Raw genomic sequence first — 19,121 nt, 5'->3', positions numbered from 1 at the left:
TTGCTGTGCACAGGTGGGAAGGAGAGGGACTCAAAGAAACAACACAGAGGTGGGTCAACTATTGTGATAGCTTTCCATGTTCAAAAATCCTAATGGGAGATATTTAGGCCCATCCTCACCCTTGCAGTCACCTAAGGCAGAGGTTCTCAAACAGTGGTCCACAAACCGCCAGTGGCTTGTGAGCTCTGCTCAGGTGGTCCATGGAAAATCTGTGGAGTAGTCAATGATATGTTACTTTAGCACTGTGCCTGATTTTACTTCTTCAATATTAAGATAAGGGATGCCAGAGAATTCTGAAAGAAACAGAAACGGGAGCGGAAATTGCTGTTGTTTGTTTTACTTAATTACTTGTTTTTATCCTGCATTTTGGGACTCGGGTGGCGCTGTGGTCTAAACCACAGAGCATAGGGCTTGCTGATCAGAAGGTCGGCGGTTCGAATCCCCGCAACGGTGTGAGCTCCCATTGCTCGGTCCCTGCTGGTGCCAACCTAGCAGTTTGAAAGCACGTCAAAGTGCAAGTAGATAAATAGGTACCGCTCCAGCGGGAATGTAAATGGCGTTTCCGTGCGCTGCTTTGGTTCACCAGAAGCGGCTTAGTCATGCTGGCCACATGACCCGGAAGCTGTCTGAGGACAAATGCCGGCTCCCTTGGCCAGTAAAGCGAAATGAGCGCCACAACCCCAGAGTCGTCCGCGACTGGACCCAATGGTCAGGGGTCCCTTTACCTTTATTCTGCATTTTATTCTGTATACTGTCCTGAGATCTTATAATGAAGGGAGTGTTAGAAAATGCCCTGGGGTATCGGCAGCCGCCCCCCTTCCTCCAGCTGTCCTTCGGTGAACGTGGTTCTGGAAAAGCTACTGCCTTCTACTCCAGATGCTCCAGCAACACACATCATAATTATTTATGCACACTAATCTCCTGACTTTGTATAGTAATAAGCAGGAGACACCGTAGAACTAATCTACTATTTATTTACAGACTATACACAGAGAAATGCATAATGGTTACCGTTCTCTTCAGCTCTGAGAACAAACGGGGACCTGTAAAAGCAAAAGAACATATGCAGCTGGAAGAGATAAGACTGTTTCTTCCTGTTCTCACACTCTCTCAAGATAGTCATGTGAATTGTACCAATTACAAAATGCAGCTTCGGTGGACTGCTTTACTAACAGGGAGATATACAAATTTAATAAAATAAAATAAAATAGGACCAAGGGGTCCATGGGTTAAGAATTGCACAGGACATAGAATTTCCCTTGACTGTGTCTAAAGTAGCTTTTTGGCTTCTGCCAACTTAAAACATAATTCTGTTCTGACAGGCAAGTGCTACGGCAGTTTTTCAGATCATGGTGCCTTCCATTTACAGGAATGAACATGTGTTGAGCGCCTTATCACTCAGGGTGAGTAGGAACTGTGCATTTGTGATACTTGTGCTGCCATCATTATATTCACGAGAGCCATATCTAAATCACAGACTCTCAATTTAATCAGTTCATTTCCTCAAACTAAAAGTGTAAAGGTCAGGAAAAGTCACAATAATCATACTGTTTTCTTCTTCCGTGGGCAGATCCTTACCATACATTTAAAGCACATCCATCACACATGTAAAGCACACGACTTCTCCCAAAGAATCCTGGGAATTGTACCCACCCCCCAAACAGCTACCAGCTTAAGTTCCCAGGATACTTTGGGGAGAGCCATGTGCTTTACATATGTGATGGATGTGCTTTAAATGTATGGTGATAGTGCCCCATTGCGAGTATCAAGAATTCCTGGGGATACTGTTGGTATTGCATGGTACTTTTTAACAGGCAGATTAGCCAACTAAGGCTACAATCCTAAATTCAAGGCTGACCTGGCCATTGCTATTTCTGTTCCTGGATCCCACACCATTTCCTTTGCAGTTCCTGAGGTCAGGGCAGCCTAATATTGCTGTAATATGCTTAGAATTATTTCACAACCAGATGAGCTGGAGGGAGATAGGAGTTATTTCGTTACTTTCGTTGCTTTGTCAATGCTACTCTTAAATTCATTTGCCAGTCATATCCAGCTACTACCTAATTAATAATATTATCCTTTACCCAATTTTGTATCAATTTCTATCCGTTCAATTTTATATTTTTCCATTTTGCATGTAAATTATATGATTCTATTTTGTATCATTTCCATTAATCTTGGGATATTAATAAGCCAAGTAATTCATTTCAGTTACATTCAGTAGTCTGTTTCGGGTGTGTGGCTGTAGGTAAGCTTTACTCCCCATTCTACTAGGGAACTACAGAACCCTTACTCCTGTCCTAAATATTTAGCTTCTGTATCACCTCGCCCACCATTCTTTATCCTTTTGGCCAATTATTTTTATTGATATTCCATAATTTTTAACAAATTGTCACAAAATTAATACAAATTCAATATAAATTTTAAAGTTGTCTTTCATATGTCCCCTCTATTTTCCTTCCTCATTTGCTTCTCTCAATAATATAACTTTTCCAACTACCATTTCATTCATCCCTTCTCCCTACACATCACCTGTTCAGTTACCAATTTCTGCTATAGCTTTTATACATTGTTATAACATGTCCTCAAAATAGTCAAGTAGAGTAAATCCTCTTCTATCTATTTATAATAGCTATTCATCAATTTTCAAACATTTCCTTCTGATACATCTTGAGTAACACTTTGCCTGGGGGGGGGGACAGACCTTGCTTCCTCACTGACGACATAAACACACCCCTCCTTAACCTGGCCTTGAACATTGCTGTCAGACATCTGGCCCCAGTAGTTAATAACTCAGCCTCACGGGTGCAGTATGCAGAGAGTGAAAACGAAACCTCTAGAAACTTTTTGGTTTATATAATAGACATTCTCCCCCTCTAACACTGCCAGTCTCCCAGCGTCACCAACCCTTCACATTTTGCCATATTTTATCCTCAATTTGATACACAACAAGTTTATTAATAAAGAAACACCATATCTCTTCTTTTCTGTCTGAAAGTCTCAGAAGTCGTCAACACACTGTGGTCCATCCTGTCCCGTTCACTGTTCTTATTTCCAACTTCAAGCTTCAAAGAGGGAGGCTGGTGTACTGTAATCTCAACAAAATCCCTATCTCCTCTCCATCCTCCCCTCCCCAACTAATTAATTTTCCTGCAGTCCATCCTTCCAATTCTCAGTTCCATTAGTCCTTAGTTATAAAATAAATGCAACGCAAGGAGTATCTTTAAAGTCCACTCTTCCCCAAAATTTTGCATTCCATTGCTTTAGGGGAGGGTAGATAATGCAGATCCCCTCAAAAAACCCATTACTTACAACATTGACTTCCCTTCCCCTCCAGCATAAATCAGGACCTTTTTAGCAGGTTGCCTCTTCACTTGCCAATTATGTCCAAATTCAAAGGTATTCCAGAGATTACCATGGTATCTTGCTGGGGCTGTCCTTGGACACAGCAATTAAACCCAGCGCCCTTACCTTTTCATCTAGAATATGGGGATTTCCATCCCCGCTCACACACAAAAAAAAGCATTAATGGACGTCTGTGGATTGTGCCCTTTTGATACCCTCGAAATGTTAGGGGAGACATGCCCCTTACCCAGTGCTTTTTTTCTAAAAAAAATTAATAATAATGTTTAGCGATACTCTCATTTTCCTACACATATTGAAATACTGCCCCTCAACGAGGCCAAACTTAGATTCACAAAATGTTTAGGGATATGCGTCTCCCCGTAAAAAAAAACACTGAATATAGCATTGTTGATTTATTTTGTATGCTATGAAAGAGCTATTAGAGGATGTGTTTTATATATATATATATAAAGAGAGAGAGAGAGAGGGAGATAACTGGAATATAAAACTAAAACTCCAGGACAATGTTCAATGTTCATATATTATTTTCAATCATGCAATTTGATCTCCTGCTCAAAATAAAATAGTAACCAAGGATAGCTATTAAGTTATGTAGTGCTCCTTAAACCACCATTGACTTTGTGTGTATGGATGTGTGGTATTATGGAATTGTATATATATTTATAAATATTTTATTTCTTTTGTAATTTTTAAAAATAAAAAAATGGATCCAAATAGAAACCTTAGAAAAACCTTAGAAAAGTTAATTAGTAATTGCTTACAAGAAGGCTGCTGTAAAACAAGTTCAAAATCCAGGACCTTTGGTCTGCTATAAGGAGAAAGAACAAGAACAAGAAATCAAAATTGAAGGAGAATCTCAGATGGGCAGGAGTGTCCCAGAGAAGAGGATTAACTCTTGTTCCAAACAGCATCCCACCATGTTAACCTCTGGTGCTCTCTTCCTTCTCCTGACCGTGTTGTCCAAGAGTTGGCTGACGACGGAAGCTGCAGATCGTAAGAAACATTTGGGGCTGGTTATAGATGAGACCTAGTTGAACAAGATCCCCCTAGGTGCAAAATGCAATCCTGACTGATCCCCCTCACTTAGCTACAGTTTCCTGGGGAAAGCGATTAGTTGTTAAACTGCTCTGGGAATTGTAGCTTTGTAAATAGAATAAGAGTCTTCCTCAGCACCAATAACCAACTACAGTTCTCAGGGTTCTTTGGGGGAGGGCATGACCTTAGGATAGTGATAAAGCGGGATATCAAATCCAAACTCTTCTTCTTCTTCTTAAAGTGGTATAGCACTGCTTTAAACAAGTGGTGCACATGGGGCTTGAACTTAAGGAGTCCAATATTAATCTGCAGTAGGTTGGGTTACGATTTCAGGGCAGGGCTGGGGAACTGTGCAACCCTTCAAAGCATGCTGGACTGCATCTCCCAATATCCTAGGCTATGGGCCATTCTGGCTGGACGTGATGAAAATCCAGCAACGTATGAAAGGGCCACAAGTTCTCCACCCCTGGACTTGGGGATATATCCCATTGAGCACAATGGGACTTACTTCTGGAGAAATATGGGTAGAATTGTGCCATCAGGCAGGGGTAGGCATGATAGACGTAGATAAGGGTGTACTGGAATATCTCTAGATGGTGTGCAAGAGATCAACCAGGGCTTCCTCTAGGCATCTGTTTGGTCACTTGTGGGAAAAGGATACCGGACTAGATAAGTATTTGGCTTCATCCAGCTGGAATCATCTTATGTTCTTATGTTTTTCTGACTAGCAATAGCAACAGTTAGAAAGCTCCCTAAACTAGGTTGCTGAAAGAGAACATTCAAAGGAAAAACAGGAGTTGGCTTTTATTTGAAAGGATCTCCCAGCCCTTCCTGGACATGCCGGCAGGAACTGAACCTGGGATTTTCTACATGTAAATCAGAGGCTCTACCACTGAGCCACAGCTCTTCCCCTAATAACCCTAGGAAGGGAGGTACTTTAAAGTTTTCCATCAGCCATTAGCATCTAAAGGGTAGAAAGAGCAGCACTCAGGTTACCTGATCATAGTCTTCTCTGCATTAGTCATAAGTGTGCATCCATACATATAAAATAGCACACAGAGATGTCATGCAGTTCTGTGTCCTCTTTTATGATAATGTGTTAATGGTCACCCTATCAACAACAGTGGTCTCTGCCAGTAATTCCGGAGGTGGATGATGATTATTATTATTAACCAGATGCAAAGGAGGTCACAGGCTTCTGATCTGCTCTCAGGTGTTTACTGGTATACGTTTTCTCATATGCTATAGATACATCTCTTTACCTTGGCCTGTTCTTAACCCCCCCCCCAGCCCCCATTCTTCTGATTGTAATTTGTTTTAACTGGTTTAAAATCTTTTTGTGTAGTTGTAACTCACCCTCACACCTTATGTTGTAGGTCAGGCAAATAGTAATAGTAGTAGTAGTAGTAGTAGTAATAATAAACAAAAACAGAACAACAGAAGTAATTTTAGGAGGTATACCTTTGTGTATCTTTGCATCAGAGTAGTGCAAATGCACTGGCAGGAGAGTTGGATCAGCTCTGCAGGCATGTTTTCACTGTACCAGTCTCCCTGTTATCTCGTCCCTCCCACAAGCAGCAGAGACCCACCTTTCCAGAGTGATGTGGTTGCACCCCATATGGCAGCAGACCAACCTAGGCATCAGCCATTGGGTGGTACTCAACCAAGTTCTACTGGGATTAGTCCGGTTAAAATGAATGGATATGACTACCTGAAAGTTAGTTGTTGTTTTTTAATTTCAGCAGGTCTGCTCTGAATAAAAGTTAAATACCATCCATAGTTTATCAGTTTAGATGAAATAGGTATTGTTAATTAGAGGCTCCCTGGTTTAATTGTGGCTCGTATGAAGCAGGGAACAAAGGTGCTTCGTGCATCGGGGCAGGTATGTTTGTTTATATCAAATAATAATAATACATAATAATGATAAATAATAAAGCAGGTTGAAATGTTGGTGGTCCTATATGAATCCACCACTAATGCACTGTTCTTGCACCGGTGGCATGTTGAATACCCCTGTTTCTGCTTCTTTGGCAATCACTTGTAGCCAAGTAAAATTGTCTTTCATGAACATGGTCTTAGCAGTGAGTGACTGTGGAGGCCAATTCTGGATCCACACATCCTGCCACAGTGGGGACATAGGTTTCTCGGCAGGAGTTGATCACAGAGTAGATTTGCCAAGAGTGCCTTCCTCTTGGCACATTTCTCCCTTGCGTCCTGAGTTCATGCTTCTTCAAAGTCTATGACACCTTTGGTGAAGGCTGTTCTCCAATCGGAGCACTCGCAGAGTTTCCCAGTTATCTTTTGTTGTCCACCAGTATTTTGCTTTCCATTATTAAGTTGGGAATAGAGTAGTTGCTTTGGAAGATGATAATCAGGCACCAGAACAACATGACCAGTCTAACAAAGTTGATGTTGATGTTGAAGAATCATTGCTTTGACACTGGTGATCTTTGCTTCATCCAGTACACTGGCATTAGTTCATCTGTCTTCCCAAGTGATCTGTAAAAAAATTCTGATGGAATCTTTCAAGGAGCTGGAGATGGCATTTGTAAAAGGTTCATGTTTAACAAGGGTACAGTAAAGTTGGTAGTACAATGGCTTGTTACTAGCATTTTGGTTTCCTTCTGAATGTCCTAGTCCTCAAACACTCTGCACTTCTATCACTTCTATCAGGAGAAAGCTGTGCTCGCAGAGCTCAGGCGATGCTGGAATTTGGCATCAGTGTTGGCTCTTGTGGAAAGATAACTGCCTAGGTAGGAAAAGTGCTCAACTTTTTCCAACGTTACACCATTAAGTTGGAATTGTGGTGTTGCAGAGGGGTTGTTTTGTGCTTGTTGGTACAGCACTTTGGGGTTTTTTTGGGGATATTAAGCGATAGGCCAAGTGGCATGCTGAATACGCCTGCAAAACAACTCAGGCCCGCAGGGTGCCTGAGACAAAGCAGCACATCATTAGAATATGATCACAAATTATCTCTATGGGTATCTTAAATTATGGTCAATATGACATTGCTATGCAGCTCAACTCTCTCCCCACTGTTTTCAGCCAATTGTTCCGGTGTGCCTGATCTTGATGATTGTCCAGGCAGTACAAGTGATTTCTGCCCAGAAGGAGTTGCCTGTGGTTGTAAAGATCAAATTCCCTTTTGCAAGTAAGTTACTCTCTTTCCTTTTAGGGTTTGGTTGAGCTTTGTGGGGAAAGACAATGGTTGGGCACTGACCTCCCTCTGTCCGCCTCACTGCTGCATATTATGACAGGGGTGGCGGGGAGAGAGAGGCTTGTAGCAAGGATGACATGGAACAGATGTGCAGCAGCTGTGCTGAATTAGCTTTGTTCCATTGCCTCTCCATCCTATTATGCAGCCCCACTGCACCAACTGCCATGTCTACACAGGCACCATGTGCTTAAGCCATGGGTGGGGAACTTTTTCAACAGCGTTTCCTTGGACTCTGGCACTCATCACGGTCCTTCATGTGCCAGTAGCGCTTTAGTCATACTGGCCACGTGGCCCCAGCAAGCAGTCCGTGGACAAACAAGTTCCATTGTGAGGAAAACAGCAAGGTTAAAAATTGCTTCCCTGCCCAATTTGACCACACGTCACTGGATAGCACCCCAGCACAAAAGCATCGCGATAGGTTGTAATCATACTGTTAGGGGGTTGACGCAAGCTATTTTGATGTTGCTTTGCTTGATTCCATCCACAGGTGCCCTTCCTACCAAAATGGCTGGAAAAATTACTGGTACATGGGTGTCAAATGCGAGGAGCTTTGGAGCACTTTGGACTTGATTTTAGTTGTGGTTTTCCCCGCAGTGGCTTTGTCTTTTGCAGCTGCTGTCACAACACAGTGGGTCTGGTATTGCAAGGACAAGCCAGAGAAAGAAGCCAAGGGAAACCGGTGAGTCAGTATGTATTGCATAAAGTGGAAATATTTTATTTCCCAAATGAACATCCTTGAAGGCTGCAAGTCTATGCATACTTACCTAGTTTGATCCCGAGTAGAAATCAAGGCGAAATTAGGTGCCGTTTGTATTTTAATGGAGAACAATGGACTTCACACTTCTCAAACTGAAATATGAATTTCTCTTGCTTGGACTACTGCAATGCGCTCTATGTGGGGCTACCTTTGAAGGTGACCCGGAAACTACAACTAATCCAGAATGTGGCAGCTAGACTGGTGACTGGGAGCGGCCACCGAGCCCACATAACACCGGTCTTGAAAGACCTACATTGGCTCCCAGTACATTTCCGAGCACAATTCAAAGTGTTGGTGCTGACCTTTAAAGCCCTATGGCAATCACAATAGGTGTTGAAATTTTGGGAGGTTGGATAGTTACAATGGAATGGTCTCAGGTGTGGGGTGCACATTTTTATTTATTCTTATTACTTTGTTTTTTTAAAAAAGGAGGAAGTGCAAGTGGTGGTACCTCACCTGCCCCATTGTTTCCACTGGTGCCAGAATGCCCTCCTCTCTCACCTGTGCACAGTTGCCCCCTGTACAAAGAAGACAAGTGACAATGCTTAGACGAACACCCCACTGAGAAAGGAGTGGGTATTCTGGCAGTGGTAGAAGTGGGGGCAGGGCACAGCACATTCCTGTTATGCCTCAGGTGGTGAAACGGGACAGGCTGTTCCTGTTCTCACCCCTCCTCACCAGCAGTGTACTAAATTTCTATATGTTTGTGGAAGTAACGAAGGAAGAAGGGAGGAAGGAATCACGGGTCACATTCTTTTGACTCTTATATATTTTCAGTACTCAGGCAAGGCAGCTGAGACCTGAACCACAGCATAATTCAGAATATGCTCCTAAACTGGCCAATAGGCTGAGATCTGCCTCTTATTCACAAGGAAGACAGGTAAAATATTGTGATTGTTTGTTTGTTTGTTTGTTTGCTTGCTTGCTTGCTTGCTTGCTTGCTTGCTTGCTTGCTTATGATGGACTTGGAATTTAATTGTGGTAAAAAGGGTGCTTTGTTTAATCCAGTGGATGGCATTGTTTATTTTTGAAATGCCCCTGGGTTTTGCATTATTTTTTGTAAATGAGGGAAATAGCTGGCAGCCTTTTCTGAAAAGCATTCTTCCCCTATCCACTCTGCAATTGACATTTACAATGTATGCCTGATATGTAAGATGAGATTAGGGCATATGCATTAGCTGACATCAAATGGACTTCATTTGCTTAGAAGCTGCAATATGATTGTCCTCCTTTATCCCAACCAGGCCTAGAAGACTCCTGGTGGGGTTAGAGGAGGAATCTGCTGCTGCAGTGCCAAGAGTCCAGTTCAAGTTTTGTTACTCTTTGCAGTCAATGGCCATTACAATATAACCATAAAACACATACCGTATTTTTCGCTCTATAACACGCACCCGACCATAACACACATGTAGTTTTTAGAGGAGGAAAACAAGAAAAAAAATATTCTAAACGAAACAGTGGGTGTGTGATTTTTGTGGTTCATGCTGTGGCCACAGACATGTGATCTGAAGGTGAGTTTGGGGTAGCCCAATGCAAAAGTCCTGAGGATCCATGTGGATCCATACTTTGTAACCACGTTTTTGCACCACTGCAGCCCTAGGCAACAGTGGGTGCATGATTTTTTGGTGCAAGCTGTAGCCATGGACATGCTATGTGATCTGCTGGTGAATTTGGGGTGACCCATGTAAGCGGCTTCTCTCCTCTCCCGCTTTGCTCCTTTAAAGCAAGCAGGCTCTCTGTCCCTCTCTCCTCCCCACTCAGCGGCTCTTCTCCCGCTTTGCTGTTTCAAAGCAAGCCACGGAGGAGGGAAGGAAGGGGAACCATGGATCCTCTGCTCACGACTGCAGCAGATGCCCCCGCCATCCGTAGGCATTCGCTCCATAACACGCACAGACATTTCCCCTTACTTACTAGGAGGAATAAGGTGAGTGTTATGGTGCAAAAAATACGGTATATGTAAAGCACAGGCGGGAGGATTCATCGCATAAAACAGATAAACCCCAATAATACAAATAAATAGCATTTAAAGCATGGATTTCGTTGAAAACCTCCTTAACATTTAGGACTGATCTGAAAGGTTCCTCTAACGGGATAAAGCTATCCCGCAGCTAATTAACTTGTTTACATCAGGCAGCAGACATCTTATCTGGAAAATGTCTCATTTGCCTTCTAAGAAGGTCTAAAAGGCTAGAAGAAATGTCACACCTGGTAGGTATTGAAAGGACAAAAGAATAAAGTGCAGCAAAAAAAAAAAAATCTTATTAGAAAATCTGCCAGCCAAATATGCTATAGGGATAGTTTGGAAGCTAAGATGGAAGTGTGCCTGACAAGGAAATAAGTTCATTTCTGCAAATAGGTGGCCCTTTTATGGTTTGGTATCATACAGTTTTTTTAGAACCACAACCACCACAACAACACCTTGTGCTCAATGCAGGAAAGCTAGAGCATCACTGGCCAATGGTTGTACAGCCCCTGCTTGAAGACCTCCAGTAAGGGACACTGGTAACTGGTCCCACAGTCAAACAGCTCTTGCCACTTATATTTCTTCTGTCGGAGAGAAAGCCACTGATTCCTTCATTCATTCCTATACAGCAAGGATGGAGAACCTGTAGCCCATCAGATGCTGTGCTACAACTAATATTATCTTTGACCGTTAGTCACCTGGCTGGGGCCAAAAGGAGTTAGGAGCTGCAGGTTCTCCACCCCCGATATACAGTTAAGGAACAGAAACTTTAATCATTTATGTGTAGAATGATGGCAGTATTTTCTAAGTTTTTGCAATAAGAAATATAGGAAAGACAAGGAACAACAACCAGGTTTGTTTGTTTTTAACTCTATCGTGATATGTTTGCAACTGGTCTTTATTTCACTCTGATTTTCTCTTCCTGTATACCAACCTTCATCAATCTAGTGCCCTCCAGATATTTTTTAGGCTATACTGTAACTCCCATCTGCCTCAGTCAGCATGGGTCCCATATCTTGACGGCATACGGTTGATGAAGGCTGGTGAGTAACAGTAGATATATTATCTCATTATTTGTCTTCATTATTTTGGGGATTGCATATTTGTGTATTGCTTTGTAACGATTTGTTGGGTCTCTGGACCGTAATAAAGATTGTTGTTGTTGTTGTTGTTGTTGTTGTTTTTAAGGGTTGCATCTTTAGCATCTGTTTTTCATAATAAGCATTTTAAAATAACAAAACAGAAGTCAATTTGTCACTTAATTCCCCCTTCTTTCTTTTTTCTCTTTCTTGGTATAGGATGATATTAAATTCCCCAGGTACCCTCTCCAAAGCTACCCTCATGAACAAATACAGTCACCATATGCTGGAGACTACAGGTATGATGTCCTTTGGTCAAACTTTTTCACAATGATGATATATTTTTCCTGCTAGAAGATAAATTGTGCACACTGCTCGGCAATGATGGAAACCATTATATATTTTCAAATGTAAAATGATCTTGAACAGTTCTGAAATTTGCCCTCCATTTACTTGAAAGCTTTCTTCTCCTGAGGAAGAAGAGTCCATTGTTCTGCATCATTTTCAAGGCATTTTAGAATTTGTATGGACCTGGAGTTTAGAACATGCCTTATAGTTGTCACATAGTCTTGTGTTTTCTGTTTGTTTTTCTTACCAATAAACATTTATCCATTTGCCTGCAACCTTCCCAGCTGTTCAGGCCATATAACCTCCTCCCAGGCCACACCTCTCACTGGCATTGTTTTGTACCTTCGTTAAGTGTTTTTGCCTGGACAGAGGATATAGGTGTGTGTGTGTGTATAGAAACTAGCTTACTGCACGAAGGCAAAATTTATATGCATCAATTTTTGCCGCCACCACCATGCGGCCCATGGAAGTTTGCCCAGAAGGCATTGTGGGCCTTGAGATTAAAAGGTTTCCCACTTCTGCTATAGGAGCTGCTTGCCTACCTCATCTATATGTACAGAAAACCCGCAAAAGACAGGGTCCTCGGCTGCATGTTCATTCTATGTTCAGACCTTTGTATGAATGAGTGCAGGTCAGAAGCTGTGGTGGTGCCTGTGATCTGCAGGAGCTCATATGACGCAAGTAGGAAAAGGGATAAGGAAGGAAACAAGCAAACTGAGACAGAAGTTTGTTACCAGTTTTCTATAATGACCAGTTTGTAATGAAGGATCTACTTAAGGGAGAAGAAGAAGAGTTTGGATTTGATATCCTGCTTTATCACTACCCGAAGGAGTTTCAAAGCGGCTAACATTCTCCTTTCCCTTCCTTCCCCACAACAAACACTCTGTGAGGTGGGTGGGGCTGAGAGACTTCAAAGAAGTGTGATTAACCCAAGGTCACCTAGCAGCAGCTGCATGTGGAGGTGCGGAGACATGAACCCGGTTCACAGCTTACAAGTCTACCGCTCTTAACCACTACACCCCACTTCCTCTTAGGAGAGTTAAAGCTAGATGGAGCTGGTGTCTCAGCTGAGCCAACGGACTGGGCCCTGCTTCCCATCTTTCTTTTTGCTGCAGCCAGGTGGGATGCTGTGGGCTAAACTGCTGCCAAAACGGAGGTCCCAAAACTGAGGCCATTCATTTTGATTCAGTGCATACAAAAAGTGCATAAGTAGATAGATGATACAGATATACCGTATTTTTCGCTCTATAACACGCACCCGACCATAACACGCACATAGTTTTTAGAGGAGGAAAATCCGTATGCATGCCACCCATAGGCATTCCCTCCATAACACGCACAGACATTTCCCCTTACTTTTTAGGAGGAAAAAAGTGAGTGTTGTGGTGCAAAAAAGACGGTAGATAGAAGTATAGATATGCTGTATGTATGGGGGGACAGTGGGTGCAGGAGACAGGTTTACACTGGGGTGGAATATTTTTTAGCAGAGCTGTGAAGTCCAGCCACTTTTATTTATTTATTATTATTGGGGGGGGGAGACACACAATTCTGTTCAGACACCCTGGGAAGTTGGAAGGGAGCCTTGAAGTAGCCACAGTTGTGGATGGTGCTCAGCATCTCTGTCTGTCAAAACCACCCAGGCTGCAGGCTCCTAGCTCTGCAAATGCTTGTTTTCTGCAAGAGTGAGATATGGTGGGGCCAGGCAGCACCATTTTCTGATTTGCCTCAGGCAGCAAAATGCATTGGTCCTGCCCTGGTCCTGAATCTACCCTTTCCTGGCTGGCAGAGAATGCACTGGACCAAATATCAATACGTAAAGGAAAATGGAAAGTGCACTCAAAGAAATAGGCGGTATATGCACAATGGAGTGATTACAGATGTAAGAAGAATTTAATGTGATTTGATATAAGATTTTCTATTGTTATTTTTGAATGAATTTTTGTTTGTTTTTAAATTTCAATATAACATTTATATATAAAAAATCTCACTCAGTTCAATGGGATACACTCCCAAGAAAGTATGCAATGGATTGCATCTTTAATTCCAGAGGTACTATTCTTGTTGACTGTCATTTATCTTGTGAGTTCAAAAGGCCTTATAAAAATCTAAAATTATCCAAATGCCAACCTTTGCTTACATTTCATAGAAAATATTTTGTCCACTAGATAAACTGGTTGAGAAACAATGGTGGGGCACATCCTGTTTTGCAGCGAAATTGGCAAGTCACCCTCTCGGGCACTCCAACACCTGAGAGGGGTCCCAGATGCAAATTATTGGGGGGTAAGGCCAGTGGGGTTTTTTTGGGGGGTGCAGGGAGACGCATACCCCTAAACATTTGGTGAATCTAAGTTTGGCCTTGTTGAGGGGCAGTATTTCAATATGTGTAGGAAAATGAGAGTATCGCTAAACATTATTATTATTATTTTTAGAAAAAAAGCACTGGGTAAGGGGCATGTCTCCCCTAACATTTCGGGGGTATCAAAAGGGCACAATCCACGGTTGTCCATTAATGCTTTTTTGTGTGTGTGAGCGGGGATGGAAATCCCCGTCTCCCAGATGAAAAGGTAAGGGCGCTGGGTTTAATTGCTGTGTCCAAGGATAGCCCCAGCAAGCTACCATGATAAACTCTGAAATACCTTTGAATTTGGACATAATTGGCAAGTGAAGAGGCAGCCTGCTAAAAAGGTCCTGATTTATGCTGGAGGAAAAAATCATTGGTTTGGAAAGGCTTGAAAAGAATGAAAGATGCTAATTTCTGCTTTGCTTGAATGGTGTAAGGAGGGGAAAGGAAGTCAATGTTGTAAGTAATGGGTTTTGGGGGGGGATCTGCGTTATCTACCCTCCCCTAAAGCAATGGAATGCAAAGTTTTTGGGAAGAGTGGACTTTAAAGATACCTCCTTGCGTTGCATTTATTTTATAACTAAGGACTGATGGAACTGAGGATTGGAAGGATGGACTGCAGGAAAATTAATTAGTTGGGGAGGGGGAGGATGGAGAGGAGATAGGGATTTTGTTGAGATTACAGTACACCAGCCTCCCTCTTTGAAGCTTGAAGTTGGAAATAAGAACAGTGAGCGGGACAGGATGGACCACAGTGTGTTGACGACTTCTGAGACTTTCAGACAGAAAAGAAGAGATATGGTGTTTCTTTATTAATAAACTTGTTGTGTATCAAATTGAGGATAAAATATGGCAAAATGTGAAGGGTTGGTGACGCTGGGAGACTGGCAGCGTTAGAGGGGGAGAATGTCTATTATATAAACCAAAAAGTTTCTAGAGGTTTCGTTTTCACTCTCTGCATACTGCACCCGTGAGGCTGAGTTGTTAACTACTGGGGCCAGATGTCCGACAGCAATGTTCAAGGCCAGGTTAAGGAGGGATGTGTTTATGTCGTCAGTGAGGAAGCAAGGTCTGTTCCCCCCCCCCAGGCAAAGTGTTACTCAAGATGTATCAGAAGGAAATGTTTGAAAATTGATGACTAGCTATTATAAATAGATAGAAGAGAATTTACTCTACTTGACTATTTTGAGGACATGTTATAACAATGTATAAAAGCTATAGCAGAAATTGGTAACTGAACAGGTGATGTGTAGGGAGAAGGGATGAATGAAATGGTAGTTGGAAAAGTTATATTGTTGAGAGCAGCAAAGGAGGAAGGAAAATAGAGGGGACATATGGGGTGGGTAGAAAGACAACTTTAAAATTTATATTGAATTTGTATTAATTTTGTGACAATTTGTTACAAATTATGGAATATCAATAAAAATAATTGGCCAAAAGGAGAAAGAATGGTGGGCGAGGTGATACAGAAGCTAAATATTTAGGACAGGAGTAAGGGTTCTGTAGTTCTCTAGTAGAATGGGGAGTAAAGCTTACCTACAGCCACACACCCACACACCCGAAACAGACTACTGAATGTAACTGAAATGAATTACTTGGCTTATTAATATCCCAAGATTAATGGAAATGATACAAAATAGAATCATATAATTTACACGCAAAATGGAAAAATATAAAATTGAATGGATAGAAATTGATACAAAATTGGGTAAAGAATAATATTATTAATTAGGTAGTAGCTGGATATGACTGGCAGATGAATTTAAAAGTAGCATTGACAAAGCCACTAAAGTAAACAAAATAACTCCTATCTCCCTCCAGCCCATCTGGTTGTGAAATAATTCTAAGCATATTACAGCAATATTAGGCTGCCCTGACCTCAGGAAGTTTTGTGCGAAGTTTGAAAATTGGAAATATTTAAGGAAAATTATGGTCCACTTGAGAAATCATGCATCAAATATATGGTGCCCTTTGTAAAACCAAAAATAGTTACTGCATACTTTCCAACAAAGTACCTTGATGCCAGAAACAGGAACGTGTGTCTTCCCAGCCCAACAAGTCAGATGATCTGTGTGGGATCACTGAGCCAGAAAACATGTGTTTTGGGGCAAAACCCACAAGATCGCAACCTCACACAAAATTACAATGCTCAAAAAAGCACATTTCTGGGCTCTCTAGTTTTGCATGAGATCGCAATCTTGCACGTTTTGCCCCAAAATGTGTGTTTTCAGGCTCCATGGTCTCGCATGAGGTCAGAACCTCACACATTGTTGGGTAGCATGCTGAAAGTACAGCATCAAAAAATTGAATGCCCTGCTTAGATTGGAACAGTTGATGGGTATGGATACTGTACTTGAATTGTCTTTGACAACATGGATTAAGACTAGTGCTCATTCTACAGTTTGAGTTATGGTGGCTTTCAGACAACAAGAGAGAATGTAACCCATGATCTCAGACTCTTGAGAGGAGGCATCCAGTATATGGGCCCTCCCATATAAACAGATGGAAGAGAATCAAGCCTTGTAGCCACATTCTGAATGTCTTCGAATTTGGTTTCCAAATGTTTCAACTGAAACTGGGTTTGTGAATACAGGGTGATTTTTCAAACCCTTTGATCTGCTTGGATGAAATACGGCCTAAGGCAGACCCAAATATTGTGCCTACATCGCAGGAACTTGCAGGTTCAGTTGCAATAAAATATTGCCATATCTTCCAACATTCCTCAGATGAAAATAGGGACATTTCTCACTCTCCCCAAGTTACCCTCCTCAATCTCTTGTTTATTGCTCCCCACCCCCAAGCATTTCCCATCAGAAGAAAGGTGAATGCTACAGTCATTACACCAGTGGGACACGGCACACGCGTGTCCGGCAAAAACACCTTAATCCAGATTTTACTAAATGAGAAACATGCACCATTTATTATTATTTTTAGAAAGGGGCACCCCACTCCCCCTTTCTCCCACCTAGGGCAGCCCTGCCCTCTGCCTGCCTCTCAGAATGACCAATACAATACAACGAATGACCAATACAAATAAAATTGGGAAAAGAGGACATCCTTGTCTTGTACCTTGGGCTAGTGTTATTTGTTTTGTTATTTGTTCTCCTCCTCCACTCTCCAGTAGCTGCTATGAGCTGCCCAAGGGAGGAAGCCAACAGTGGCCATGGAGAGGCAACAGGGTGCTCCCTCACAGCCGCTGCCACCGCTGTTGCTCGGGAGAAGCGCCAGATCATCCTCCTCCCCGATCTTGGTGGCAATATCACTGGTGGGAGAAACAAGGACATTCCAGGATCAAATCAGAAGCCAAGAGGGCTTCCAGAATTCTGGGAGTAACCCTGGAAAATTGGGACACTTGAAGGGTATGAGATATGCTATTAAGACAAATGGGTTACAAGGCCTAATAAAGGATCAGTTTGCCCAGTGCTTGGTCAACCAGTAGAAAGAGTTTGGAAAGGTTCATTGGGACTACATTGTTTGCAATGGGGATAGGATTGATCTGAATATTTTGCAAAATGCAACAAGCACTTTGTTAGATATCAGGCTGAATGTACTCTGTATAATTTAAGACCAATCCGCTTCCAGAACTGGGCTTTTGGCAATATAGTCATAAGTGAGATTGGGCACCAGTGGCTCCAAAACCCTGGATCTGATAATTTATTTCATTTTCATGGTGTTCATTCTTTGATTTTTACCTTTATCTTCACCTTGTAAAATGTGTTCATTTGAAAGCTTTCAGGTTGTTTGTATTTTGTTGCAGACTTTCTGATGCTAAATGTTTCTGAGAGTAGTTATGTTCTTTTGTTTTGCTCAGTGAATATGGATGAGACAATTTGATCCAATAGGTTGTGCTATCCATGTTAGACCTTAGCCTAACAGGTTATCAGGGCTGTTAATCCCAGGCCCTGCTGGACCTCCATATGCATCACAACCAGCAGTTAAGGTGTATTTTATGCACACAGTAGATGAGCCATGGTGGATCAATATGGATTATGCTATGCCAGTCTGTGTTTTCCTGTGGAAGCTGCTTGGATCTGTGAACACTTTTGCTGCTTCTGATAAAAAGCTCATGAAGAGCTTGGCAGTGCAGCTTGATTAGCGTGGTGGGAAAGCGTACATGTAGCCCAAACAACGTGGGGGCATAACGCTTCTTGCAAGCCAACTCTGCAAGTTTCACAAAGGTTATTGCGTGGGGGGACTGCTTATACAACCAGGTTGCCCTTAGCTCATTCATATGGGTTTTATGTTGGTCCACCCCTATGAATAGAGCAACTGGTGGGAAGGTCCAACCCTCCTGCTCCGCCTGCTCAGCAATTAAAACGCAACCCAGCTCTTGCGCTCTTCCTTTAACTTTTTTGGAGCGAAGGAGGTCACATCGCTGTATTTTTCTTTCTTCTTGCTGATATCTGCCTTGCTTTGTGTCCGTTGCCTGTGCTAAGGACAGGGCCTGGTCTACGTTCGGTAAGTGAATTTTTACTGCTCTAATATGCTAGGAACTTCAAATTATTTCACAACTGGATTTGCTGCAGGTGTAGGAGTTGCATCATTTACTTTGAATGCTACCTTTTAACCCATATGCCAATCATATCCATTGTTTCCATTTTCTATATGAATTTTGTATCATTCATAATTCTATTTAATAGCATTTACAATTTTCCTTTCAAATTTTTTCATTTATTTTCATTTCATTTCATTTCTATTAAGCTTTGTATATCAAGTAATATGTAATGTGTTTCAGTTACATTCAGTTGTCAGTGAGGTTTTTTAAAACTGTGTTACCGGTAGCTTTACTGAGTTTCACTTGGCTACTTCATAGCAAAATTGAAGTTATTGGGATCCAATAAAAATTGGAGCATTGGGCAGGATTTGGCATGCTGTTTACCAAGCTTAATTGTATCACCATATTGGCAGTTTCTTATCTTGATAACAAGTCTTGAGTCCCGGTTTTCTCCATGCACCCCCCCCCCCAGGGAATCTGTCTCCTCTCTATAGTAGTTCCAGGGGAGTCTTGCCAGTAG

The 19,121-nt window shown here is 42.0% G+C and overlaps 1 protein-coding gene across 1 annotated transcript; it reads left to right on the top strand.

The window, feature by feature from the left end:
• Positions 1-7: 7 nt before the first annotated feature.
• LOC309524090 (uncharacterized protein) lies at positions 8-11,786 on the top strand. The gene is made up of 7 exons (XM_082208485.1): positions 8-49; positions 1,323-1,403; positions 4,182-4,359; positions 7,447-7,552; positions 8,106-8,297; positions 9,153-9,255; positions 11,637-11,786. The coding sequence occupies exons 2-7, from the start codon at positions 1,350-1,352 to the stop codon at positions 11,769-11,771; spliced, it is 768 nt and encodes a 255-aa protein (XP_082064611.1). The 5' UTR covers positions 8-49; positions 1,323-1,349; the 3' UTR covers positions 11,772-11,786.
• The last annotated feature ends 7,335 nt before the right edge of the window (positions 11,787-19,121 follow it).

Source organism: Podarcis vaucheri (assembly GCF_965113315.1).
Source record: "Podarcis vaucheri genome assembly, chromosome: Z".
Taxonomy (NCBI): Eukaryota; Metazoa; Chordata; class Lepidosauria; order Squamata; family Lacertidae; genus Podarcis; species Podarcis vaucheri.
Note: the sequence above shows the minus strand (reverse complement) of the source record. Positions and strands in the feature narration are given on the sequence as shown.

Bases quoted from the DNA above. Each gene is read 5' to 3' on its own strand.
- LOC309524090 (XM_082208485.1), top strand. From the start codon at position 1,350: ATGGTGCCTTCCATTTACAGGAATGAACATGTGTTGAGCGCCTTATCA. The intron at 4,360-7,446 runs GTAAGAAACATT...CACTGTTTTCAG, and splicing joins GACGACGGAAGCTGCAGATC to CCAATTGTTCCGGTGTGCCT. The intron at 9,256-11,636 runs GTAAAATATTGT...TTCTTGGTATAG, and splicing joins CTTATTCACAAGGAAGACAG to GATGATATTAAATTCCCCAG.